This window comes from Peromyscus eremicus, chromosome 5, assembly GCF_949786415.1.
Source record: "Peromyscus eremicus chromosome 5, PerEre_H2_v1, whole genome shotgun sequence".
Classification (NCBI taxonomy): domain Eukaryota; kingdom Metazoa; phylum Chordata; class Mammalia; order Rodentia; family Cricetidae; genus Peromyscus; species Peromyscus eremicus.
In genome coordinates this window covers 47,480,645-47,506,054 of record NC_081420.1, presented here as the reverse complement: position 1 = coordinate 47,506,054, position 25,410 = coordinate 47,480,645, and the positions used below count along the sequence as shown (strand labels likewise).

Here is a 25,410-nt window from a genome sequence, read left to right as displayed (position 1 = left end):
AGTCTTTTTGAAAAGGCATCAACATGTTTCTGTTGCATTTTAGACTGACTACTTAGCACCTACAACATATGAAAATATTGCATTTAATATAGTGAGATCCCTGGCTCTCAGTAGTTTACTTTTAAAAACGTTTTGAATCAGTTCCCACCACTGGAGAAAGATGAAATGGAATCCTTTTTAGAGCTTTGTATAAGCTTGTAGCTCTTAAGCTTAAAAACTAGCAGTAAAAAGAAAGACATAGCCTCTCTTCTGTCATATTTCTAAGAATGAGTTGTTTTTTTTTTTTGTTTTTTTTTTTAAGTAAAATAGAATCCTGCCCATTAGATCGTACAACAGTAAAAAGTGAGCTGTAGCTGGACAACGGTGGCGCATGCCTTTAATCCCAGCACTCAGTAGGCTGAGCCAGGCAGATTTCTGAGTTCGAGGCCAGCCTGGTCTACAGAGCGAGATCCAGGAAAAGGCGCAAAGCTACACAGAGAAACCCTGTGTCGAAAAACCCAAAAAAAAAAAAAAAAACAAAACAAAAAAAAAAACCAACCAACCAAACAAACAAAAACAACAAAAAAAGTGAGCTGTTTACATAATTTGTTAAAGGACTTTTTTATTTTTTACTAAAAATGTTGCTTCTGCTACTTCATTCTTTAGAACATTTGATTTGTAACAGAAGTTTTAGCTGGCTATAGAAGTGTGTGTCTGTGTGTGTGTATGCAGTGATAATGTCTGGCATATTTATGAGAAATAATGTAGTCATTTTATGTTTAAGAAAAACTGACACACAAGATCATATAACTTAGACTCAGCCAGGTATGGTTGTTCATGCCTGTTATCCCAGTATTGGGGCCATGAAAGTAGTAGGATTGAAAGTTCAGAGCCAGTCTTCACCTATGAAGGAGTTGAAATACCAGTCTGGATTACATGTTAGAACCCTGTCTCAAAACACAACAGTGTCTTAGGGTTTTTATTGCTGTGAAGAGACACCATGACCAGGATAACTCAGAAAACATTTAATTGGGTGAGTTACAGTTCAGAGGTTCAGTCCATTATCATTATTGTGGGACATGGTGGCTAGCGGGCAGACATGGTGCTAGAGGAGTAGCTGAGAGTCAGTTATCTTGCAGGCAACAGGAAGTGGTCTGAGAACTGGGCGGTACCTTGAACATACATGAGAACTCAAAGCCTCCCCCCACAGTGACACAGTTTCTCTAACAAGGCCATACTCCAACAAAGTCACATCTCCTAATAGTGCCACTCCCTTTGGGGGCATTTTCTTTCAAACCACCACAAACAACAACAACAACAACAACAAAAAACCCCAAATATTCTCATAGTAAATATGTGAAGGATCCAGGATTCTGACTGTGGCCTAATTCTTACTGCCTACTATTTGTTGTTTATGCCATATTGGCTTTCACGGGTGATTCTTTTTTGTTTTGTTTTGTTTTGTTTGTTTTTTTCAAGACAGGGTTTCTCTGTGTAGTTTTGGTGCCTGTCCTGGAACTCACTTTGTAGAGCAGGCTGGCCTCAAACTCACGGAGATCCGCTTGGCTCTACCTCCTGAGTGCTGGGATTAAAAGCGTGCACCACCATCGCCCAGCTTCTTTTTTTTTTTTTTTTTTTTTTTTTTTTTGGTTTTTCGAGACAGGGTTTCTCTGTGTAGCTTTGCGCCTTTCCTGGAACTCACTTGGTAGCCCAGGCTGGCCTCGAACTCACAGAGATCCGCCTGGCTCTGCCTCCCAAGTGCTGGGATTAAAGGCGTGCTCCACCACCGCCCGGCTCGCCCAGCTTCTTATTGTAAACTTATTTGTTTTGAAAATCCTTCTTATGTTAGCATAGATATATATAGATGCATACATACATATGAGATACCAAAAGCCTGTATGCCAGTATGCTGTACATATTTCTGGATGCTGGGTTTATGTTTTTTTTTAATTGTTTCTATTTATCTGTATGTTTTATTTGTAATAAACTTTTTATAAAATACGCTGAGTTTAGTGTAGTTGAGATGTTGTGACTGACTTGCAATCTATGTTGCTTATTTATAGGTCAATCAGCCTTATTTCCTCAGTGGAAATTTAGTCACTATGATGTGGTAGTTGGTGTGTTATCAGCTCGAAATAACCATGAACTTCGAAATGTGATTAGAAACACCTGGCTGAAGCATTTGCTGCAACATCCTACTTTAAGTCAACGGTAGGTTTTCTGAATTACTCCTTTACCTGTTTGAAAAAACAAACAAAAAAGACCCCTTAGTTTTAAAAGTCAGATATTGGGGCTAGAGAGATGGTTTGGTGGTTAAGAATACTGGCTGAGAATCTAGGTTCAATTCTCAGTACCCACTTGGTGGCTCACAACTGTCTGTAACTCTCGTTCCAGGGGATCTAATTTCCTTTCTGACCTCTGGGCACTGCACATATGTGCACAGACATACATGTAGACAAAACACTTACACATGTAAAATCTTTTTTAAAAAGAGAGACTGATTTAGAAGCATGGTTCTTTGGGGAGAAATGGCCACTTCCTTCTGAGTCTTAGAAGTAAGTTTTATCAAGATTGTTTGTTTGTTTGTTTGTTTTGAGACAGGGTTTCTCTATTTAACAGTCCTGGCCATCCTGGAACTCTTTGTAGACTAGTCTGGCCTAGAACTCAGAAATCCTCCCTCTGCCTCTGCCTCTCCCTCTGCCTCTGCCTCTGCCTCTGCCTCTGCCTCTGCCTCCGCCTCCCAAGTGCTGGGATTAAAGGCATGTACCACCATGCCCAGCTAAGTTTGATCAAGATTTTAAGCCCGAAAGCACTTGAAAGAGTATCTTCTTGGGTTGCCATCCTAGAGTATTTTCAGCACCCTCACTTTTGTCAGTTGTGTAGTATTTTCAGTGGTAGAACGCACGGTGTGCGAGTCATGCCATCTTCTTTCCTCCCAGAACTGGGCTTTGCACTGCCTCTCCTGTTGATAGTCGGTGGCCCGGCTGTTGGTCAGGGATGGTTGGTGTGGGAAGTGAAAGCAGGGGAAACCAACATAGCACCATGATTTTGCTCTGAGCAGTTGATGAAAGTTTATATTGGGCATGATGGGAAAGACTACTGGAACTCGAGTTCTAGAGGTGATTCTGAGGCCTTTCCCTTGCAACGTAATGGGATTTATTATTGCAGTCATACTGAGGACATGAGTCCTTCTCAATATGAGCATCTAAGACTGCAGTGAGGAGCTGAGGAGAGAGGCATGGGGCTGAGCTGCCTAGGATGGGAAAACACTGGGACAGTAGCAGAGAAAGTCCTCTTGGGGTTGTAGTAAACTGTCACTTTCTCGGTTGGCTGTTGAGGTAAATTGCAGTTAGGAATTTTCTTGTCACTGACAGTGAACATGTATAGATTTCCTATCTTCCTTGTGACAGCTTCCATTCCTCTTCCTGGTAGGTTTCCTTAGTACATGACTGCAATAATAAATTCTGTACCTAGCAAGGAATGGCCCTAGAATCACCTCCAGAGCTTGAATTTCAGTAGGTCTTTGCTGTTTTGTCCAATAAGAACTTGCCACCAGCCGGGTGGTAGTGGCGCATGCCTTTAATCCCAGCACTCAGGAGGCAGAGGCAGGTGGATCTCTGTGAGTTCGAAGCCAGCCTGGTCTACACAGTGAGTTCCAGTACAGCTAGGACTGTTACACAGAGAAACCCTGTCTCAAAAAAAAAGAACTTGCCACTAACTGCTCAGACCAAATTCATGGTGTTATATTGCTTTTCCTTGCTTTTACTTCCCACGCCAACTGTTCACATAGTCTTGGTGCAGCTTTTAGGTTATACCCAAAACCAGACTTCTCACACCTTTTACCACTGCCTTCCTTACCTATACTACCTTTTCCTGTCACTTGGATTATTGTAGAAGTTCCCCTATATGGATTGCTTGCTTTTATCTTAGTCATATTCCACATTATATTTTCCATCTAGCTGCCAGACCAAAATGATCCTCTTAAGATTAGTCAAATTTTGTTAATTCTCTATTCATACCTCTCCCCTGATGCTTGTGTGTGTGTGTGTGTGTGCGTGAATGCACGTGTGACTGTGTCTATTGTCTTTTCTTTCTTAGAATGAAATCCTGTCAGGCATAGACAGGAGCTTAAGGTGATCCTGGGCTGTATGCTGAGTTTGAGGCCAGTCTTGGCTACATGACACTTGTCTCTAAATAAAGAAATATAATAAAATAAAAATCCCAAATCATAGTAGTCATTGACCTTGTCTCCATCACCTTCTCTATGTAAGTAATTTTACTGTGTTTCCCTCATGTCCCAGTGTGGGAGGCCAGCTCCCACTTTTTCCAGTGAGAAGAGAGAGATAAGAAATATTAGGTAGAAGGACAGTGAAGAAGAGAAAGACAGAAACACAGGATAGCTTCGGAAGAACCTGGGTCAATACGGCCCCTTCTGCCTCTTCAAAAGGGCTTTTTGTAACAATGCCAAGGGGCGGGGCAAAAGACCTCCCCCTTGCTAGATCAAAACACACCGCACAGCCAAGTATAGACCCTTTCAAACACCTGGTAATCATGCCCGTGGTCAGATCATCCCCTTATGCAGCCCTGCTGGGTAAAGCAAGGTCAGATTCTCAGACCCTGAGTAATTTGGGCCTCCACACCCCAGGACTGATTTTTTTTTAAATGCATACAAAATAATGGTGGTTTTCATTATTACAACATTTTCAAAAGTTTGCCATTGTACTTTGCTCATACTTACCCTCACCCTCTCAACCTTCCTATGATTAGTTCCTCCCAAAAGAGTCCGTCCTTTTGCTTTCATCCCTCCCTCCCTCTCTCTCTCTCTCTCTCTCTCTCTCTCTCTCTCTCTCTCTCTCTCTCTCTCGGTTCTGCATGTGAGAAAAACATATGATGTAGTCTTTCTCGCCCCCCCCCCCCAACGAGGTACATTATACAAGCTTCTACTTCAGAGCCTTTGCTCTTGCTTAGACCACCCTTTAACTAAGTGTCTTCATGGTAGCATTCCTTCAGGTCTCTGGTCGATGTTACCCTAGCAGACAGTCTCAGATTAAATAGCACTCTACTTCTTCACCACTGTCTGTCCTTGCTTGACTTTACTATTACATGTATTACCAACTGGCACGTGTAATACATTTGTAAGTTATTCATTCCCCACTAGGAGGTAGGTTCTTTTTTTTTTTTTTTCCACTGATAGAATTGCAGTATCTAGAACCTGGCCTGACCAAGAGTGAGGTACTCAACAACTGTTGAATGAATACCTCAGAACTAAATAGAATCAATATAATTTAAACTGGTAATTCATTTGCTTTTGTAGCAGTTATTTAAATGTAGTAAGCTTGTGTTTGTTTTCTGAAGAAATGGATTGTCTATATAAAAACAGATTGAAAGCCCAAAAATAACTTTCTAGGGCATAATAGTTACGTGGATTTAGTAAGGTTATTTAAGCTAGCTAAAAAAAAAAAAAAAAAATGGTGAGCATGTATAATTTAGTTAGCATACTCATTCATATTTGTCTTAATTACAAATGCTAATTGTCTACATAAGGTAAGATGTTCTGCCTAGCTGGCCAGTAGTAAAAGCTGATGCATTCTGTGGTTATGACATTCTTTTATATCTTGTGTTTTACCAAAGGAGTCAAACTCAGTGTTATTTATGAGAACTGTGTTTGATTCTGTAATAGACTGTAACTTGTCACTTTAATGTATTTATTGTTCTAAGCAGGTCATGCACTATGTGTGTTAAAACACAAAGGTACAATAGAGCTGGAGCCTAGGAGCCTTGAAGTTTAGTAGATAAAACTAGGTGTGATAATGCCGTATGTGCTACCATGGAGAGACATGTGAAGTAGCCTGGCTGGCTCAGCAGTTAAGAATACTTGCTGCTCTTCCAGAGAAACCTGAGTTCTGATCCCTGCACCTTCATCAGATGCCTTGCAACCCCCTGGAATTCTAGCTCCAGGAAATCAACTCCTTTTTCTGGCCACTGCAGGCACACTTAACAGCAGCACAGGCGTGTACACACGCGTGCGCGCGTGCACACACACCCATACACACACCCATACACACACACACACACACACACAGAGAACATGATAAAATCAGTCTTTTTTAAATAGCCTGGGGTGCTTGAGAAACACCAGTCATGTAACCTGGGGGTTGTTGAAGGTGAGTGTTAGAGCAGAGGGGAAGCCTGGGAAGGAAGGAAAAAGAGAAGACTAAGAGATGGGGAAGGAGAAAGGCCTGTGGCTGTGAGGTCAGCAGTGGACTGTTTGCTCCTGGCAAGCAGTTGTGTGGAAGCTGACTTGTTGAGACAAGAACTGCTGAGGAATGTGACTCCTTAGTGGTGATCTCATCAGAGGATGCAGAAAGAACAGGAGGTGTGTCGGTGACTGCCAGGTGTCTGAATAGGAGAGCTGTGAAGTCTTCAGTCAGGTGCTGAGGACTGGATGGGAAGAGAAGAAAGCTCAGCTGAGGATGTGTTTGAGCTCAGGGGCCCACAGGCCGTGGTGTCCTCTCTAAATGTCTATTGAATGGCTCTCTGTAGAAAAAGGGTGCTTATGTATACATAGATTTATCATAATTTTATTGATATAAAGAATTGTAGCGCATAATTTATAGGTAATAACATTCATGCAGTACTCTGTCAAATTAGTAAATTCTATTTGGCCAGCTAATTGTCATAGAATGCTTCTGTTTTGCCAGGACATTAGATCTGTAATGAACTTATGGCTGGAGTCAGCAAAGGCATGTAGCTCTGAGGTAAATATTTTAAGTTAAAGAATAAGACTTAAGGCTGGAGATGTGGCTCAGTCAGAACCTACCTACCTGCTTTTCCAGAGAACCAGGTTCAATTACCAGCACCAACACGGCAGGCAGCTCACAACTGTGTGTAACTCCAGTCCCAAGGGACCCACTACCCTCTTCTGACCTCCATGAGAACTGCATGGATGTAGTACATGGATGTACATGCAGGCAAAACACACCTACACATAAAAATAATAAAATGTTAAAAAAAAAAACCTTTTAAAGTAAGACTAAAGTGTTTACTAAGATATGTCAGTACTTTATTCTCAGTCAGTGAAGTCAATGACTTCTTTGAATCAGCTGATAGGTTTTGGACATTGAAAAAGTACTATTCACAAAGTCATTACATTAAAGAGCTATTGTACTTAGTTTTAATCTTTATTACTATCATTTTCTCATACTTTCATGTTAGACAAACAGTGATACAAGAAGTTCAGTCCTTATTTATATTGTTTATCAATTTCTGTGGTTTAAATATTTTCACCAAGGCCAATTTCAAGCAACTGCCGTGACATAACTGGGTATAGAACTGTGAAAAGATACATACCATGAATATATTCCATTAAACGAAAGTATGGGGAACTTGAGGATTCCCATGTTTTAAATATATTTGTTTCTGTAATTTAATAAAGACTGTACTCAACCATTTACAAAGTTCCTGAAAATTTGACAACTAGCTCTCCTAAGCCAGCACTTCAGAACTCAACTCCCTGTGGATAATCTAGACAATTACTCTAAGGATGAGTCCACACTAGATGTGCTAGTTCAAGAATCCTTCTTGTACCAGTTATAGCCATAGGAATAAATTAGTGTTGTCAGAGGACAGGGAGTAAGAAGATGAGCGGACAAAGAAGAGATGAAGGATAAAACCCTGGGTAACAGGTCACAGGTGACCAGTGACATAAGGTTTGGGAGCTGCAGGGCCTCCTCTTACATAAATACTAGTCCAGCAAGAGAAAAGGAAAAGTGCTGTTTCTGAGAAGTTGATATTATTGTGATCTGTTGCTAGCTGGCATTGAATATTTGCTGGTAGCAGGCCAGACATTTACACTTGCTTTAGTATTACAGAAGAAGGCTCATATAAAGTCATTCAGTAGTTAGCAGGCTAGAAAAATAAGGTTAGAGAACAGCCCTCATAAATGCTAGTGTTTCAAAAGTCTGAAACGAGCATGAGGAAATGGGTATGTGTGAAGTGAAGATCCATAACTAACATTAATGCCATCCCATCTCTCAGTGTGCTTGTAAAGTTCATAATAGGTGCTCGTGGCTGTGAAGTGCCTGTGGAAGACAGAGAGGATCCTTACTCCTGCCGTCTGCTCAACATCACCAATCCAGGTGCGTGGTTCTCCAGGCTGCCGTCTATGTTAGTTGTCAAGTAAGAGGTGTTAAATTTTATGGGAGAGAGTCTATTTTTAACCAACTAAATGTTTGTCATCAAAATTTGTGTTCTAGCCTTTTTGACAGACTGACTAGTCTCTCAGGGAGTCTCTGGGATTCTTTACTGGCAAAGAATTTCAGGACTGACTAGTGTATTCTTCAGTATGATTTGGTGCATCTGGAGAATTAGATTACTCATAGATTGCTGAATTTTGAACTTTTGGAAAATTGTTGATTTTACCAGTTTATAATAGCCGTGATACAAATATTGTGAGTTGACTTTGATTTTGAGTTATTGCTAAAAACCAGGTGATGTGGCACATGCCTAGAATCCCAGCATTGAGGAACTAGAAGTGGGAAGATCACTTTTGTTTAGGAATCAGCCTAGGCAATATATCAAGAACATACTTAAAAAAAAAAAAAAGAAAATTTAAAAAGTTAAACGTCATGGACTATTGATTAAGCTTCTGCAGAATAAACAGGAAAAAGTTTGAAATATTAAAAATAATTTTATATTCCTTAGAATTAAGTTTGTGAGAATCTGGGTGGGGATGCAGAAAGTTGATGCTAATGAGGTCTTGTGTTTACAGGGAGGCTGTTACTAGCATTTTATTAGCATTCCCATTGTATTCAGCTACAGTTCTAAAGGAGGCTTTCTAAATCTCTGTTGGGTGTGCTGGGTCTGGATTCTGATACTTTATTTATTTTTTTTATTTTTATTTTTATTTGGTTTTTCGAGACAGGGTTTCTCTGTGTAGCTTTGGAGCCTGTCCTGGAACTCACTCTGTAGACCAGGCTGGCGTCGAACTCACAGAGATCTGCCTGCCTCTGCCTCCCGAGTGCTAGGATTAAAGGTGTGCGCCACCACTGCCCGGCTGAATCTGGTACTTTAAAGTTTACCAGCTCTTCATAGTTAGATATATCTCACTTTTAGAAGTATGACAATGCGCAGGTATGGGCAGCAGATCTGTGGCTCCAAAGCCAGCTCTGCCACATTCTAGCTCTGTGGCCTCCTAGTCTACATTTCATTATCTGTAAGCAAGGAATAAAGAGTATAATTGCACATGCCTTTAATTGCAGCCCTTGAGAGGCTGAGGCAGGAATATTGCCACAAGTTTGAGATCAACCTGCTGAGTTCCATCCAGGTCAGCCTGATGTACAGAGTGTGATGCTATCAATAAATTTAAAAAAAAAAAAAAAAAGTACCTACCTCGTGGAGACTAGTACAAGGGTGGAGTAAATGCTAAAAACATTTAGCATAAGTCCTGGGACTCCATAGATACTTTGTGCTAAAAAGCTTGCCTTTTTCATAGGTTGGATTCCAGCCCACTTTTTAAACAAATTGAGCATATATTCTAGTCTATGTCATAAAGCAGAGGTTTGTAGACAAAATTTTGTATATAATTGTGTTCTTCTGAGGAGAGGTTCCATTAACTTTTAATCAAGAGCCAAAGGATCATGAACCTCATCAGATGTGTTGTTGCTAATGTAGTAGCTTAGAGAATTTAAAACCAAACAACCACATACAGAAACATACACAGGGCTGGAGGTAGAACTCACCGGCAGAGTGCCTGTCTAGCAGTGTGCAGCCCTGGTCCCATCCCCAACACTTGTTAACTGGAACTTACCATCTTAAGTGCTTATTGATAGTGGAGGAGTAGATGCTCCATTAATAGAACACTTTCATCAGTTAATACATAGACAGTTTTTAGAACTGCACTGTGTAATATATGTATATCTTATTACTCCCTGAGCATTTTGGTTATTTCAGTATCTAAAGGTCATGAACATTAATCCTGCTGCTGCATATCTAGGAGGTTTGATTAATAGCTGCTGTGAAAGCAACAAGATTTCCTGTTCCAGGTAGCTTGAACTTAAGGTATAGTTGGTTAAGGTGAAGAAAGTCTAGGAATGACTTGACCTCCTGTTTTTAATAGACATGCTTCTTTCTACTTTGAATGCCTTCCCCCCTCCCCTGAATATGTTAAAGAAAAAAACTTGCTGTCATCCAGTCTGGATGCTGACAGTGCTCTCTAGCTCATAGCAAAATTTATCCCTTTTTGCCCCCTCTTGCTCATGCCTATTAACAAGAAAGAGGCAGCATTTCCTGTTAATCTTCATTTTATTGACTATCTAAGTGTAAGATAGCTTTCTAGGGACTAAAGTGAGGGACCTAAATGCCCTATATGTACAAGGTTGGGCCATATTCTAGAGTCTCAGTTGTAAAACAGGGCTGTCTTCCTTAGCATATCGGTGACTTCGGTAAATTCTGTCAAAGCAGAATTTTGTGTATTAATTGTGTTCTTTAGAGGAGTGGCATCCAGTGGCTTTCAGTGAGATCCACAGTGCTAGGAATCTAGGCATACGCAGCTACAGCTGTGAATAGGACTCACAGCCCTGATATGAATGTGTAGACTGGCCACAGTCTGTGTGTTTACTTTATAAGTAAATGTGTGTGCACATACTTGTTTAAGTGGTTGGGTCATCAGCAGTTTGAAAACCATAGTTCTAAAAACTACAGAGAACTTTGCCTTTAAAGTAGGTTTTTTATATTTCTCAAACTAGTTTTGACAAGTAAGCCATATTCTCTTATCTATCCTGGTTCATTTATACTAATTAGAAAAGTTAACTTGAAAGGACTATTGACTCTCTGGTAGAGTATTTGCTTAACATGAGTGAAGCCCAGGTTTAGTTCCCAGCACTGAAGAAAAGAAAAGGATAGTTCAGGGAACTGATGAGCCAGTAAAATGAGCACTGACTTGTGAGTCATTAAACCTGGGTCTGATTCCTGAGTCTGTCACTTTTTGTGACTTGGTGACAATTACTTAAGTGTCCCTTAGGGTTACAGTGTCTTAACTGGTGACATAATACTCCTCCCACAAAGGGAAGTGGTAATGTGTAGATGTGACAGGAAGCGAGATAGTAGGTGCTCAGAATCTGCTTGACTTACTTATCTGCTATAAATATTTTACAGCAAGTTTCTCAGTATTGTTTGAAGTGATTTCAGTTACTCCTGTACTTCAGTGGTTTCCTTACATACCATAAACTTTTAAATTGCTTAATAAGAGGTAGCATTTTTAGAATTTGTACAGCAAGATCAAATTCCTAATCATTTTTATTAAACTAAGTACTGTTTTTATTATGTTTGTGCAGTCCTTCCATGTAGATAGATACCTTGAAGCTGACTTATATTTAGTATTCACCTATGGGACGCGTGTGTTTGCACATGTGTGTATGCAGATGTCTAGATTTTATTTATTTGAAGATATAAAACACTATTCTCAATGTTTGTTTAGTTTTGAATCAGGAAATTGAGGCCTTCAGCTTTCCTGAAGATGCCTCCTCATCCATACTCTCTGAAGACCGAGTTGTCAGCGTGAGCTTCCGAGTTCTCTACCCAATTGTGATTACCAGTCTTGGAGTGTTTTATGATGCCGGTGACGTTGGCTTTCAGAGGAACATCACAGTCAAGTTGTATCAGGCAGAGCAGGAGGTGTGTATTGGCATGTACAGGGATTTTCTTTCTCTCTTTTTTTTTTTTTTTTTTGGTTTTTCAAGACAGGGTTTCTCTATATAACAGCCCTAGCTGTCCTGGAACTCACCCTGTAGACCAGGCTGGCCTTGAACTCACAGAGATCTGCCTGCTTCTGCTTCTTGAGTTTTTTAAATTTAAATTAACCCATATCTTTTAATGTACGTTCTTTTACGTGGCTCAGTTACCTTTACTTTGTAATGCCCATGCTGCTTGCTCTGCATCCTCTGAGTTTCCTCCTTTCTTCCCAGTGTCCTCTCTGCCCTGAAAATCCTGCCTAGCTATTGGCTGTTTATCTTTTTATTGAACCAATCACAGTGACATATCTTCACAGTATAAAGAAATATTTCACAACAATGGGGAGCAAAATACTACTGTGGGAGTAGGAGCAGGGAGTTGTTAAGAGGGTCGGTAATAAACCACAATGAAACATGTATGAGAGCACCATATGGAAACCTATTACTTTGTTAGCTGACAGTTTTTGTTTTTGTCTGCTTATTCTAAGCCCTTGTGGGTTACTATCTTGGTAGTATTGCCTTTTCTGTTGATGTAGGTTTTTCTTTTATGCCTAGCAACTAGTAACACTAGGTACTGTGAATGATCTGTTTCAGGACCTCTCATTACGTCCCTCAAAGAGTATCCATTCCTTTTTTCTTGTTTTGTAGTAGCAAGCAGTTGTCTGGAGGAGATTCTAAACTGTTCCTTGCAGTGGACAACAGTTCAACTCCTACTTGGCTCTTTTTGTTCCTATTTGGGCTGCCTGGGTTCTGCTTCAAATGTGCGTTTCATGAGTCAGCCTCAGATTAGGGCGGAGTCTATATGAAGAAATTAAAGCTAACCCCCCCCCCCCTTTCCATTTCCCTCTCCCTCCTCTGTATGTGTGAGAACTTTTCCTGCTTGTGAGTTTTCCTTGTAGCTGATGTTTTTATCCCACCTGTGTCCTCTGATTTTTTTTTTTTTTTTTAAATTTTTGTAGAGTTGTTTCTTCCAACAAAGAGCACTAAGGGAACATGGAATAGACCCAGTTTCCCTTTTTCCATGGTTTGATTCTCTTCCAGGTTTTGCATATGTTTGAATTCCAGTTTCTTTCAGATCTTTGTTGTTATTCCTTATTCCTGGTCTGCTTTCGTTTTTTGAGATGGGACAGCCCAGGCTGTTTTTAAACTTGAAATTCTCCTCCTGTCTTAGCCTCCTCCTGCATGTTGGATTGCAGGAGGGTATTATCACACCTGGCTAAGATGTTTTTTATGTTTTTCCAGAGTTCATCATTGTTATCTGTAGCCTCCTTTCAGTTTTTGTTGGCTGGTTGAAGTTTTGTTGAAGTCAGACAAGGTCAAACACAGAATTGTAATGCCAGTGTTCAGGAGTCTGAGGTAGGAGGATTTCTACAAGTTCAAGGCCAGTCTAGTCACTAAAGCTCTTTAAGCCAGCCAGGGTTATATAGGTAGACCCTCCCTTCTCTGTCTCTTCCTCTCTATATCCACTGAGTCCAGTAAGTGCTGTTATGTGAACATGGGCTTGGGGTCATCCACTGGGGGACCATGGGGAACCTACCCGTGGTCATACTTCAAAAGAAAAGTGAGTCTTCCTCACAACCATCAACTGCCAGGAACTCCACAGGTGGGACCTCAGCAGCTCCTCCGTCTCCCGTGATAGAATCTTTTATTTATATATATTTTATGTATGAGTGCTCTACATATACCTGCATGCCAGAAGAGAGCATCAGATCCTATTATAGATGGTTGTGAGCCACCTTGTGGTTGTTGGAAACAGAACTGAGGACCTCTGGAAGAGCATCCAATGCTCTTAACCACTGAGCCATCTCTCAGCCCTACCACCACCTCTGCGATAGAATCTGTAACCACTGTTGTTGTGAGTTTTGTGTGCAGCCACCATGTCATGTCCAGAGGACAGCATTTCACAGCATTCTTCCCCATCCTCTGGCTCTTCTGCAGTGTTCTTGAGTTGTCTTTCTTTTCATCCAGGGATGCTGGCATACACCTCATATCCCAGCACTAGGGAAGCTGAGCTTGAAGATCACAAGTATAAGGGCAACCAGAGCTACGTAGTCAAATTTTTGTCTTAAAAAAAAAAATAAAATTGGGGCTGGAGAGATGACTCAGTGGTTAACAGCACTGACTGCTCTTCCAGCGGACCCAGGTTCAATTCTCAGCACCCACATGGTGGCTCACGACCATCTATAAGTGTAACCCTTTGGGATCCGATGCCCTCTTCTGGTGTGCAAATGTACATATAGACAAAACACCCATATACATAAAGTATATAAATCAATCTTTAAAAAAAGAATATCTGGTTTGTTAATGTGTTGATAGACATAAATCTAAGAGAAAGGGAACACAGTACAGTCATGGTTTCAGTGGGAATAGCTTTATCAAGTTACTGGACTGAAGCAGTCTTTGGATTACTGTGGTAAAAGTTTAAAAAAAAAAATTTCCTGGAAGGGCTAAAGTGTAGCTCAGTGGTAGAGTACTTACCTAGCGTTTGCCTAAAAGAAATGCTAGCAGCTTAGCAAGACATTGTCTTAAAAGAGGGCTATATGGCTGCTGCTAGTAGTATAGTGGGCTATATTAGCATTCAAGGGGCTGTCAGTTGAATCCCTAGAGCTGTAAAATGAATAATATAATAATTTAATGACCATGGCAACAGCACTAGAAAACCTTGATAGGGCTGGAGAGACGGCTTAGTGGTTAGTGCTTGTTACTGATCTGAGGATCTGAATTTGGTTTCCAACACCCACCCGCATGATGGCTCGCAACTGTCTATCTATAAATTCAGTTTCAGGGAATCTGATACCTCTTTTGCATTCTATGTGCATGAGGCATATATGTGGTGCATAGACATACATGCAGGCAAAACACCCGTAAACATAAAATAAATAGATTTTAAAAAAAAGCAAAAACCTGAAAGTTGTTGAAACCACAGTGAGCATGATTGGTGGCTTTGTGGATTTACTGATAAAGCCACACAGTGTCTAACAGGAAGTACTGTCTTTGTTTTTCCATCCCTCCCTACCCATCTTGCAGGAGGCCCTTTTCATCGCTCGATTTAGTCCTCCAAGCTGTGGAATACAGGTGAACAAGCTATGGTACAAGCCTGTGGAACAGTTCATCTTACCAGAGGTATGGCTGCAGTGAAGACCAGTGTTGCTTTGGTAGGCGTGTGTGCTTTGTTACACCACATCAGCTCTACAGTGGGGAAGCAGCAGTACCAACAAAGCCTGCGCTAAATTTTGCAGTTACACCAACAGAACTTCATAGCCACGCTTTTTTAAAAGTGCTTATTGCCATGGTTAACTTGAAGTTGAGAACTGTGTGACTGTCTTAGTGACAAAGAGTAGTATTAGGTCTTAATAGACAGTAGATCTTTTGGAAGTTAAATAATCAAAATACCCCACAACATTGCCAGGTATGACAGGGCACACTTTTAATCCCAGCACCCTGGAGATAAAAACAGGCAGATCTCTGTGAGTTCAAGGCAAGCCTGGTCTACATAGTGAGTTCTGTGGTTGATATATTGTGCACCCCAATAAACTTATCTGGGGTCAGAGAACAGAACAGCTACTAGATATAGAGGCCAGAAAATGGTGGCACACATGCCTTTAATCCTAGCATTCCAGAGGCAGAGATCCGTTTGGATCTCTGTGAGTTCAAGTCCACACTGGAAACAGCCAGGCATGGTAACACACGCCTTCAATCCCAGGAAGTGATGGCAGAAATAGAAAGGTATATAAGGCATGAAAACCGGGAACTAGGCTGGTTAAGCTTTTAGGCTTTTGAGCAGTAGTTCAGCTGAGACACATTCAGATGAGGACACAGAGGCTTCCAGTTTGAGGAAACGAGATCAGCTGAGGAATTGGCAAGGTGAGGTAGCTGTGGCTTGTTCTACTTCTCTGATCGTCCAGCATTCACCCCAATACCTTGCTCCAGGTTTATTTTCATTAATAAGACCTTCTAAGATTCGTGTAACAGAGTTCCAAGACAGCTAGAGCTACATAGTGAAACCCTGTACCAAAAATTAAAAACAAAAAGAAAAAACAGTGCAGATAGGAAAATAGGCAATATTTTGAGTTGAACAAAAGTTTAGTAACAGTGAACACTTGTGGATGATGTCTGAAAACATGTCTGTCACCTCTGGGCTGCTCTTGGGCGGTCTTAAATCTTACATGCTGGAGACGATTTTACCTGCCAGGTGCCCTCATGCATCCTGAGGGTTTCCCCAATGTAGAAGGACTGTGACAGGCAGGTGAGCAGTACCCATCTACCAGCTTTAACCTATTCAGAGTCTACTTCTGAACTTAGTGCTTTGAAAGCACAGTGTAAGGGTCAGAGTGTTGAACAGCTGTGTGATTCATTGAAAACTATGTTGAGTTTGTCTGCACTATCAAATCTGAGTTAAGATTCGAAAGCTAGACCACTGACGGCTCCTCCATTAAGCACTAGTCTCATGGTGGTGTTCCAGTTAAGGGCAACAGCAGAGCCATACATTTTTATAGTGTGTTATGTCCTTTGGCATCAAATTCAAGAAGTTGAAACATCATTTGTGTCTTGATTAAGTTTATGTCAATTTGACACAAGCTACAATCATCAAAGAAGAGGGACCCTCAATTAAGAAAACGCCTTTATAAGGTAGGGCTGTAGGCAAGCCTGTATGGCAGTAACCCCAACTAAATATGTTAATTCTGTATCAAAGGAATCTTGTAAGGAGTACTTGTTCTCTCTGTGTGGCTGTGTCTCCTGTGAGGTAGAGATGCTGCACTAGCTCGTCCAGAGGGCTTTTTAAGGAATGACTGGTTTTACACATGTGGACCACTTAGAATGTGCTGCCATATGGCAAGCATCATATAGGTAACTGTACCATCATTGTATACATTCCCCATGAGTTTTCCACTTGCTGCCAGAGGACACTTTGCAAAGCCTGGTACTCTGGTCTATAAGATTGGCCTGTGAGTGTCCAAAATGAAAAGGGCTGAGAAGCTTCTTGAGGGAGGAGTCTCTGGGGCTGAGGTCCAAAAGAAGAAGGTAAGTTTTAATGCTTTAGCTTATCACAGGTTTATAGTCTGTCCCTTACTATAGATCACCCTTATAGAAAGAAACTTTTTCTTGGTCTGTAAAAAGCATTCCTTTCCTCAGAATGCTCTGGTTCTTGAGAAGTGCTATGTCATTGTGCATCTGCATTTCTCTTTAGGACACGGACAGCAAGGAAGTGTGTGGAGAGGACCTAGCTGTGGAAGTGTGCACTAGGGAGGCTAGGCATTCAGGTGGTGACTCTAGCTTCTCTGCAGGTTTGTAGTTTTTCAAAAGAAAAATTTAGTTAGGGGATGAGGTGCCAGTGGTTGGAGGATCTTTGTTGATTTGTTTGTTGTTTTTGTCAATAATTAATTTAAAAAATGTACCAGAAGCCCTGTCTGTACCAGCAAAAGGACACTGCTCTGGCTGCCTTACATTTTACAGTTAAAAAAATAGTTTTATTCTTTGAGAATTCATTGTTTATTTTTTATCATATTCACCCCTCCCACAAACTGTTCCAGGATCCACCTTCACCTTCTTATCACCTAAATTCAAGTCCCCCCCTTTTTTATTTTCTAGATAAACCATAAGGTACAGTTTATGCAGCCCATACACTCCTGTGTGTAGGACCATCCACTGGTGCATGCCCAGCCTACTGGTGGCCTCACCCTTAAAGAAAACACTGATTCTCCCTCCACAAAAGCAATCAGCTGTCCATACCTGGAGTTGTTTGGTTGTTTTTGTTGTTTTGAGACAGGGTCTCACTGTATAGTCTTGGCTACCCAGGAAGCCACTATATAGACCAAAGTAGCCTGGTTACCATCTCATGGAATTCTATCGGCCTCTACAGGCATGTGCCACCATGCATGGCCTGCAAGGAGCTTTTAATGCTGGCATCCCTAAGAGCCTTACTTCCTTTTAAGTTTAAGGTAAATATACTAGGTATTTCATTACTTTTGAAAAATACTGAGAAAAATAAAATTGTTTATTAGTGAGTATGTGGGAGAATGTGGGATAATTTTTATTTTTCTCACACATATATGTTTTGTTTTGTTTTTTGAGACAGGGTTTCTCTCTGTAGCTTTGGCTCTCCTGGAACTTGCTCTAGAGACCAGGCTGGCCTCAAACTCAGAGATCCACCTGCCTTTGCCTCCCTCATATATTTTCTAAAAGTCTATAGTAAATGCATATTAGCTTTATAAAAAGAAAATAATAAACCTTTAGAAATTAAGTTTCATACCACATGCAGCCCTTTCTTTGTTGAAATCTGTCTGGTGTTACATAGATTTTTTTTTTTTTTACATCAAACCTAATGGAACCTAATGGACTTGGTGATGGTTTGTCTGTGTCTTATGAGAAGTGAGAGGCACCCTTGGTGTAATCCATCTGTGAGGAGAAGTAGATGATCTCATCACTGTCACACTTGTAGGCTATTTGGAGTATCACATCAGCAGTACAGCTTGTCACATTGTGTTCTTTTGTAAAGTGTTCATCCTGTGGCCTGCCCACTGAAGTGTAAACCTCCATGAGAGCCACAAGTTTAAGTGAAAGCTGCTATGTGTTTATCATAAAATAGTTATTTCTCTGATTATATATTTTTCTTAATAATGTAGTTAAAACCTAAAACTACTTTTGGTAGAAAGCAGACTTGTCATTCAGCTGAATCCCTAGGCACATTATTGTAAGTTTAGTGGACACTTAATGCTTATGTTTTTATGAAAAGTGAGTCTTTAGTCATTTTTCCAGTTCACAAGAAGTTGTTATTGTTTATATGCTATAGCTCCTGTGTGGTTATGGATGAGAAATTAATTATAAGTAATACATAGAATTACCATGTAGAAGGGCTTGTACTAACGTTTACTATTTTCCCAGACTATAACAATGCTTTTTTTCCCCTCAGTCATAGTAGTTTTATGATCTTCAAACAGGATTGCCATAAGTCATTGTGGATCATAAGAGTTTCCTGGTTTTATGAAACCTACAACAGAAAATAGAAAGGTGTGTGAGAGGTGTGAGATGCAACTTTTAGCTGTGGCCTGGATCAGGATGGGGAGAATGCTTGTTGCTGCCCTACCTTTATACAGCTTCAGAGGAAATCAAGGACTTTTGCACTAGTGGATTTCTCTGGTTGACAATTATATAATGGCCAGTTATAAGCTAAATGGAGTTGGGTGCCAGAAAGAGCTACTAGCAAAGAGCAAACCAGATGCCAAATGTCGTTTGCATGGATAGAACAGAGAATAGTGTCTTCTGTTTCCATTCTGTTGTAGGTTCAAGGTGTAAGGTTTCACAGATACCTTTTCTTTTGGTGTGGCTCTATATCTCCTGTTTGACTCTTGGTCACCTGCTTTATTTTACTTAGCACACTTGGATCATTTCATCCATTACTGCCTAGACATCTCTAGTGAACTCCAGATGTGCCAGCTGATCATGGATATTGAAGTAGTGTTGTCTTCCTCCCAACCATTCTCATTGCCTGTATTTTCTTTTCTTTTTTTTTTTCTTTTTTCTTTCTTTCTTTTTTTTCTTTTTGGTTTTTTGAGACAGGGTTTCTCTGTGTAGCTTTGCGCCTTTCCTGGAACTCACTCTATAGCTCAGCCTGGCCTCGAACTCACAGAGATCTGCCTGGCTCTGCCTCCCGAGTGCTGGGATTAAAGGTGTGTACCACCACCGCCTGGCTCATTGCCTGTATTTTCAATCTTGGGTCTAGGATTTTCTTAAACCACCTAAATTAGAATCAAGGGATTTGTTCTTGTGTCTTAGACCAAAGTCGTGTCCATTCTAATTCTAAGGTGTTCTTACATCTTCCACATTTTACTGATGTTAGAGTTTTAGAAGAAATTACAGCATACCAAGGGCAAAAGATTGTTGTTAGGAGATGGGTGCATGACTAACCCAGGCCATCTCATCTAGCACACAGCAGTGATCAGATTCCCAGTGATTGACATTGTGTACCATTGTCAGTTCATTCATCTTTTACAGTGTTGGCTCATACAAGTGACTTGAATGACCATTATCCCTGGTATGTCAAGGTCCCTAAAAACATCACTTGAAATAATAGTTCTTGATTTTGGCAGTGAATTTGATTATAGAAATTAAAAAAATGAGTATTTTGAAGTGATATTTCAAAATCCCCAGGAGGGATGTGACTAGGTACTCTATACCTGAATCTTTCTCTCTTACATATTGCTGCATTGCCAAGATTCCTCTCTCTGCTCAGTTTTTGTGCAGTGGCCAGTGGCAGATTGTTGGAGGGTATAAAGGTCACTACTTAAATTTCACTCTTAAGCTCGTCTCACTGATTGGAACGTGATTTCCTTTCTGTAAAAGAGGAATTATAGCTCAACCTACAGGCAGTTCCCTGGGAATCTCTGTGTTGTTCAGTCTCACCAGGACCGCATGTAGCTAGTTCTTCTCTCCCTACCAGCCACTGCCACTCTGCTGACAACCTCCAGTCTTCACCACTTCCAAGCAAAGGACATAGCACCATGGTGGGCAGAGAAGCATCTGGTCTACCTTAGACCTATCCTCTCCTCAGCCTGGTGCTATAGCCTGTGAAATGCTTATAATTCTGAACAAAACTACTTGAAGACTTCTCTGCTTTTGTGGTAATTTGAAGTTCTTTCTGCATAATATCTACCCCAATTCTTGCCAAAATGCCGTTTTTTCATTTGTGAACCTGTGGCCGAATGTTGGTAGTATTTAAAGATAACGGCTATTCTGTTTTTATTTCTAATATTCAATGTATAGCCCATGACTTGGTAAATATTAATGTCACATGTTAAAAATCTACCACATTAACTTGAATTTTTTACTTTTTCCTAAATTTTATAGTAGAGAGAGTACAATGCAGTTGGTATTCTCAGACTTTGCTTAATGACCTTATAAATGAATAAAAATGACTATTCAAAAGCAATTTGATAGTTTGTACCAAAATAAACACACCTTGTTTTTTCCGTTAATTTCCCCTCTAGGAATTTATTTTAAATAAAATATTGTGGGAAAGAGGCATTATACCAAAACATTCCTATATTACAGTCGCCATTTGGTCAGCAGACAACAGTTATAAATCAAGTGTCAGCCAAGTGGCATGTTATGCCACATGAGAAAGAACAGCTCTAGCAGTTGTAGCAACATTAGGAAGTTGATACAGCAGAAACAGCCAGGCAGCATCTGCCAACACCACGAACTCAGAGTGTCTGTTTTCTAGATGTGTCCAGAAGAAATAATCGAGGACATACACTATCATGCTAACAATGAAATGTTCAAGTTGTGGCTTAAAATTTTAACTGATGTGTTTCAGCGGAGGGAGGGGGGTGACATTTTTTTTCTAAAGTTTTACATACATACATACATACATACATACTCAGAACCTAAGTGGCAAGAATAAACAAATTAATCCACTATCATTTTCCCCCCAAAGAGCTTTGAAGGTACAATCGTGTGGGAAAGCCAAGATCTCCATGGCCTCGTGTCCAGAAACCTACACAGAGTGACAGTGAATGATGGAGGGGGTGTTCTCAGAGTCATTACAGTAAGCTGTCCTTTGTTTGTTTGGGTTGGTTAGACATGAACTGTCTTATATACATAAAAAGTTTAGAATTTACTGTTATCCCAGGCAGTGTCAAACAGTGGTTTTGAACATACACAGTAGAAAGTGTTTGTGAGTCACTTCACCATAGTGAAGACAAACAGCTTCAGTTGCCTGTTCTTGTAACTCCAATATTAATGAATAGTGTGATTTTGTCTTAAGATTGGTACATTTTAAAATATGATATTTTCTTGACAGTTTTTTAGTGAGCATTTTTTAGAAACATTTGTTCATAGCTGAGTAGAGTAGTTTATACCTGTGTTCTCAGTACTCAGGAGACTGAAGCAGCAGGGTTGCCCAGAACTTGAGTCCAGCTAGCTAAAGAGTAAGAAAGGAAGAAAAGAAATGCTTCTTCCATAGTTGGCTATGTTACCTTGATAGCAAAATGTTAGTTAAAACACTGTCTACCAAAATATTGAGCTGAGCACAATGTCCTGTGCTTGGGGTCCCAGCTCCTTGTCACACTAAAGCTGGAAGATTACTTTAGCCCAGAACTCAGGGCCAACCTGGGCAACATAGATAGCATCATGCTGTCTTTAAAAAGAGAGAGAGTGAGAGATTGCTTGTTTTTGTTTTATTTCAAAGCAACTCGAGTTTCTGAATCATATTTCTCATTGAGTCAGATTTTTCTCAGATTTAAAACAAATCTAAGTTAGGTAAATTTCTCAAACATAGCATAGTAAAGGTAAAGACAGACTTAATAAGCAAGAGGCATGCTCTGGTGGTGTTGCAAACAACTTCCCAAATCCCCCTTGGTACTTGTCTAATGAATAGGAAGACACTTGGCATTTACATGCAGAAGTTCAATAATCTCTTGAATATTAGCCCTGCTCATGTGAAATAATTCTTGGTTTTGAAATGAGTGTCATGTGATTTATTACTTATTCCGAAAGCATTTCTTGTACACCCACTGAAAAGCAGGTACAGGGGGCTGGAGAGATGGCTCAGAGGTTAAGAGCACTGGCTGTTCTTCCAGAGGTCCTGAGTGCAATTCCTAGCAACCACATGGTGGCTCACAACCATCTACAATGATATCTGGTGCCCTCTTCTGGCTTGCAGGGATGTATGCAGACAGAACATTATATACATAATAAATTAAATAGAGTTTAAAAAAACAAGAAAAAGAAAGGCAGGCACAGTTACTTCATCACATCCTAGTTAGGAAGAAAGTAAGTCAGGGACTGGCAGGGTGCCTCAAGGTCAAGGCGTTGGATGCCAAGCCTGATGGCCTCAATTCAGTGGGTACACTTGTATACATACACACCTACAAAGAAATAAATGTAATTTTAAAATGTTTAAAAGAAAAAATATATTAAACAAATGGACCCAAAGTTTCATGTATTATACCCTTAGCCTTGTAGGCCGTGTACAGTATTTTATCCATTGTTTACTTAAGATAGAGAATTTTATGGAAGGAATCACAATTTTTTTTATTATTATTTTTAGGACAAGTGCCTTTAATATCATGCCACCTTCTATTTGTGAAACTTAAAAATACCTAGGATACACCAAAATTCCATAGTCTTTGATTTGTTATACTAAGGAAATGTTTCCTTCTGAGTGAAAGATTTAGTTTAAATATAAAGACAAATGATCTGCTCTGGAGGGAAACTAGCTGTGGACGGGGAGAGACAGCGTCAGCAGTCAACTGACTGAAGAAGAAAGGGGGTGTGGCAGAAGCCCCTTAGTGGGAGAGATTTCCCCAAGTCTGCTCCCTGTCAGTAAGTGATGATTTCAGGAAAATTTACAGCTAGGCTGTAACCTTTGAGAAAAGTTAATAGCAAGGAATCCTAGTTAGCTTTAACTGTCAGTTGGTGCAGCCTGGAGTCATCTGCGGAAGGATGTGGCCTGTGGCCTCTGGGCCTGTCTGGGGGACTATCTTGATTGCTAATTGATAGAGAGGGCCCATTCCACTGTGGGTGACACTGCTCTCTGGAAAGGAGGTCTCAGGCTAAGCATGGGCTGAGTGACCCATCCAGGAGCATTCCTCTCTGATGTCTGCTGTGTTCCCTGACTGTGACCCAGTTTCCTGATGAGAAGGAATGCTGCATGGAATAGTTAGCAGACTGCCTCTAAGTGCATGCTTTAGTTCCTGTCCTGACTTCCCTCAGTGATGGATGTGACCTGGAAGTATAAGCCAATAAACACTTTCCTCATGGAAGTTGCTTTTGGTCTGAGTGCTTATCACAACAACAGAAATCAAACAAGAACACAATGAGTATCAGAATATTGTTAAGTTCTAAACAAGTCAAAACAAATAAGAACATACTACAGTTGTTTTTGTTCTGTTTTGTTTTTAAGTATACCACAATTATGGAACCATAGTTGAACTCTAAAACATTCAACTACAAACTGTATTTTAAATATTAATGTTATCCATGTTATCCACAGTGACCTCAGAATACTCTTTAGTGGCCTTAAAATGGTGCTGTGTAGAGTCTTTTCTACTGAGATCTGCTTAAAGAAAGTAGCCGCATAGTATCCCATCTGACAAGAGAAGTCCATATAAGAAATGCTGTGAAGGGACTGATGGCTGCTTTTGACAGCTTCAGCCCTAGCAGCTGGGGAGAGCTGTGGAAGGCAGACATGTTGGAGCACAGCATACTGATGAAAAGTACCTCTAGTCTAAGAGGCAGGACTATTGTTGGCTGGTGACAGTTAAGTTCTAGGTCTTCAAACAGAGTAGGAAGTTGGTCTACATCTGATTTGTTGGGAACAGATGATGATATTTGTTTGTCTGGTTTTTGATACAGGGTTTCTGTGTGTAGCCCTGGCTATCCTGGAACTCCTGTAGACCAGGCTGGCCTCAAACTCAGATCCACTTGCCTCTGCCTCCCGAGTGGTGGAATTAAAGGCATGCACCACCTCACCAAGTTGGGAACGGATAATGACTTAAAGAAGCTTTTCTCTGCATGGCCCTTGAATTCTCGAGTGCACTAAGATCTTGTCAAATTCATGAGAATTTTTGTGAAAAAAGTGATAATTCTTTAATGTTTTTAAAATGATAAAGTTAGATATAAACTAAGTTGAGTTTTGTACTATTGTGGTTGTGAGTATAAGAACATTTATTTATCTCTAAGTTGGAATTTTGAGCATGGGGCCAGAGTCATCCTGATGCTTTATATCCATGGCATAAGGGCTGGAAAGGTGGCTTAGTGGTTAAGAGGGCTGGCTTCTTTCTTCATTATTTTTCTGTTGCTGTGATAAGGCAAGACCAAGGCGTCTTATAAAAGAAAGTATTTAATTTTGGGCTCACGGTTCCAAGTGGTCAGAGTCCATAACCACCATGGTGTGGAGCCTGGTGGCACATAGGCATGCTAGCTTGGTACTGAAACAGTAGTTGAGAGCTTGCAACTTGATCCATAAGCTTGAGGCAGAGAGCTGACTGGAAATGGCTTTTTGAAACCTCAAAGTCCACCCCATTAACATGTCTCCTCCAATGAGACCACACCTCCTAACCCTTTCCAAACAGTCCCACCAACTGGGAACCGAATATTCAAATATATGAGCCTATGGGTGAGTGCGTTCTTACTCAGTCCACTGCACCACTCTTCCAGAGGCCCTATGCTGGGTTCTTAGTGCCCACAGAATGGCTCCAGCCTCATGGTCTGATGCTGTCCTCTGACTTGTGGCACTGCACTACACATGCATACAAAATATCTATTGCACATGAAGTAAAAATAAAGAAATAAAGCAGGCCAGGTGGTTGTGGTGCATGCCTTTAATCCCAACACTCAGGAGGCAGAGACAGGCATATTTCTGTGAGTTCAAGGACAGCCAAGGCTACACAAAGAAACTCTTGTCTTGAAAAACAAAAACAAAAAAAGAAAGTAAAAGGAATGCATGGCATCAGTATCTGCTGTAGGGCAGGCACCTTGAGCATCTGCTGGTCCAGCTCTGCACTGTAACACATTCACTGTTAGTCATGAAAATGCCTGAGCACTTCTGTTTTCATTCTTTTCAGGCTGGAGAAGGGGCATTGCCTCATGAATTCATGGAAGGTGTGGAGGGAGTTGCAGGTGGCTTTATCTACACTGTTCAGGGTAAGTTGGCTAGTGTAAAAGCAAACTCAGTGTAGATGACCTTGTTTTGTAATATGCT

The 25,410-nt window shown here is 40.6% G+C and overlaps 1 protein-coding gene across 3 annotated transcripts in view; it reads left to right on the top strand.

The window, feature by feature from the left end:
* The window catches only part of B3galnt2 (beta-1,3-N-acetylgalactosaminyltransferase 2), a 38,725-nt gene that overhangs the window by 4,447 nt on the left and 8,868 nt on the right, over positions 1 to 25,410 (top strand). For 2 of the 3 annotated variants that reach the window (XM_059263397.1, XM_059263396.1), the window contains exons 2-7: positions 2,043 to 2,190; positions 8,017 to 8,117; positions 11,456 to 11,652; positions 14,736 to 14,831; positions 21,142 to 21,252; positions 25,274 to 25,352. In XM_059263397.1, coding sequence (XP_059119380.1) covers positions 2,043 to 2,190; positions 8,017 to 8,117; positions 11,456 to 11,652; positions 14,736 to 14,831; positions 21,142 to 21,252; positions 25,274 to 25,352 — 732 coding nt within the window. The remainder of the gene's footprint in view (positions 1 to 2,042; positions 2,191 to 8,016; positions 8,118 to 11,455; positions 11,653 to 14,735; positions 14,832 to 21,141; positions 21,253 to 25,273; positions 25,353 to 25,410) is intronic. The other variant, XM_059263399.1, reaches the window with a different exon arrangement.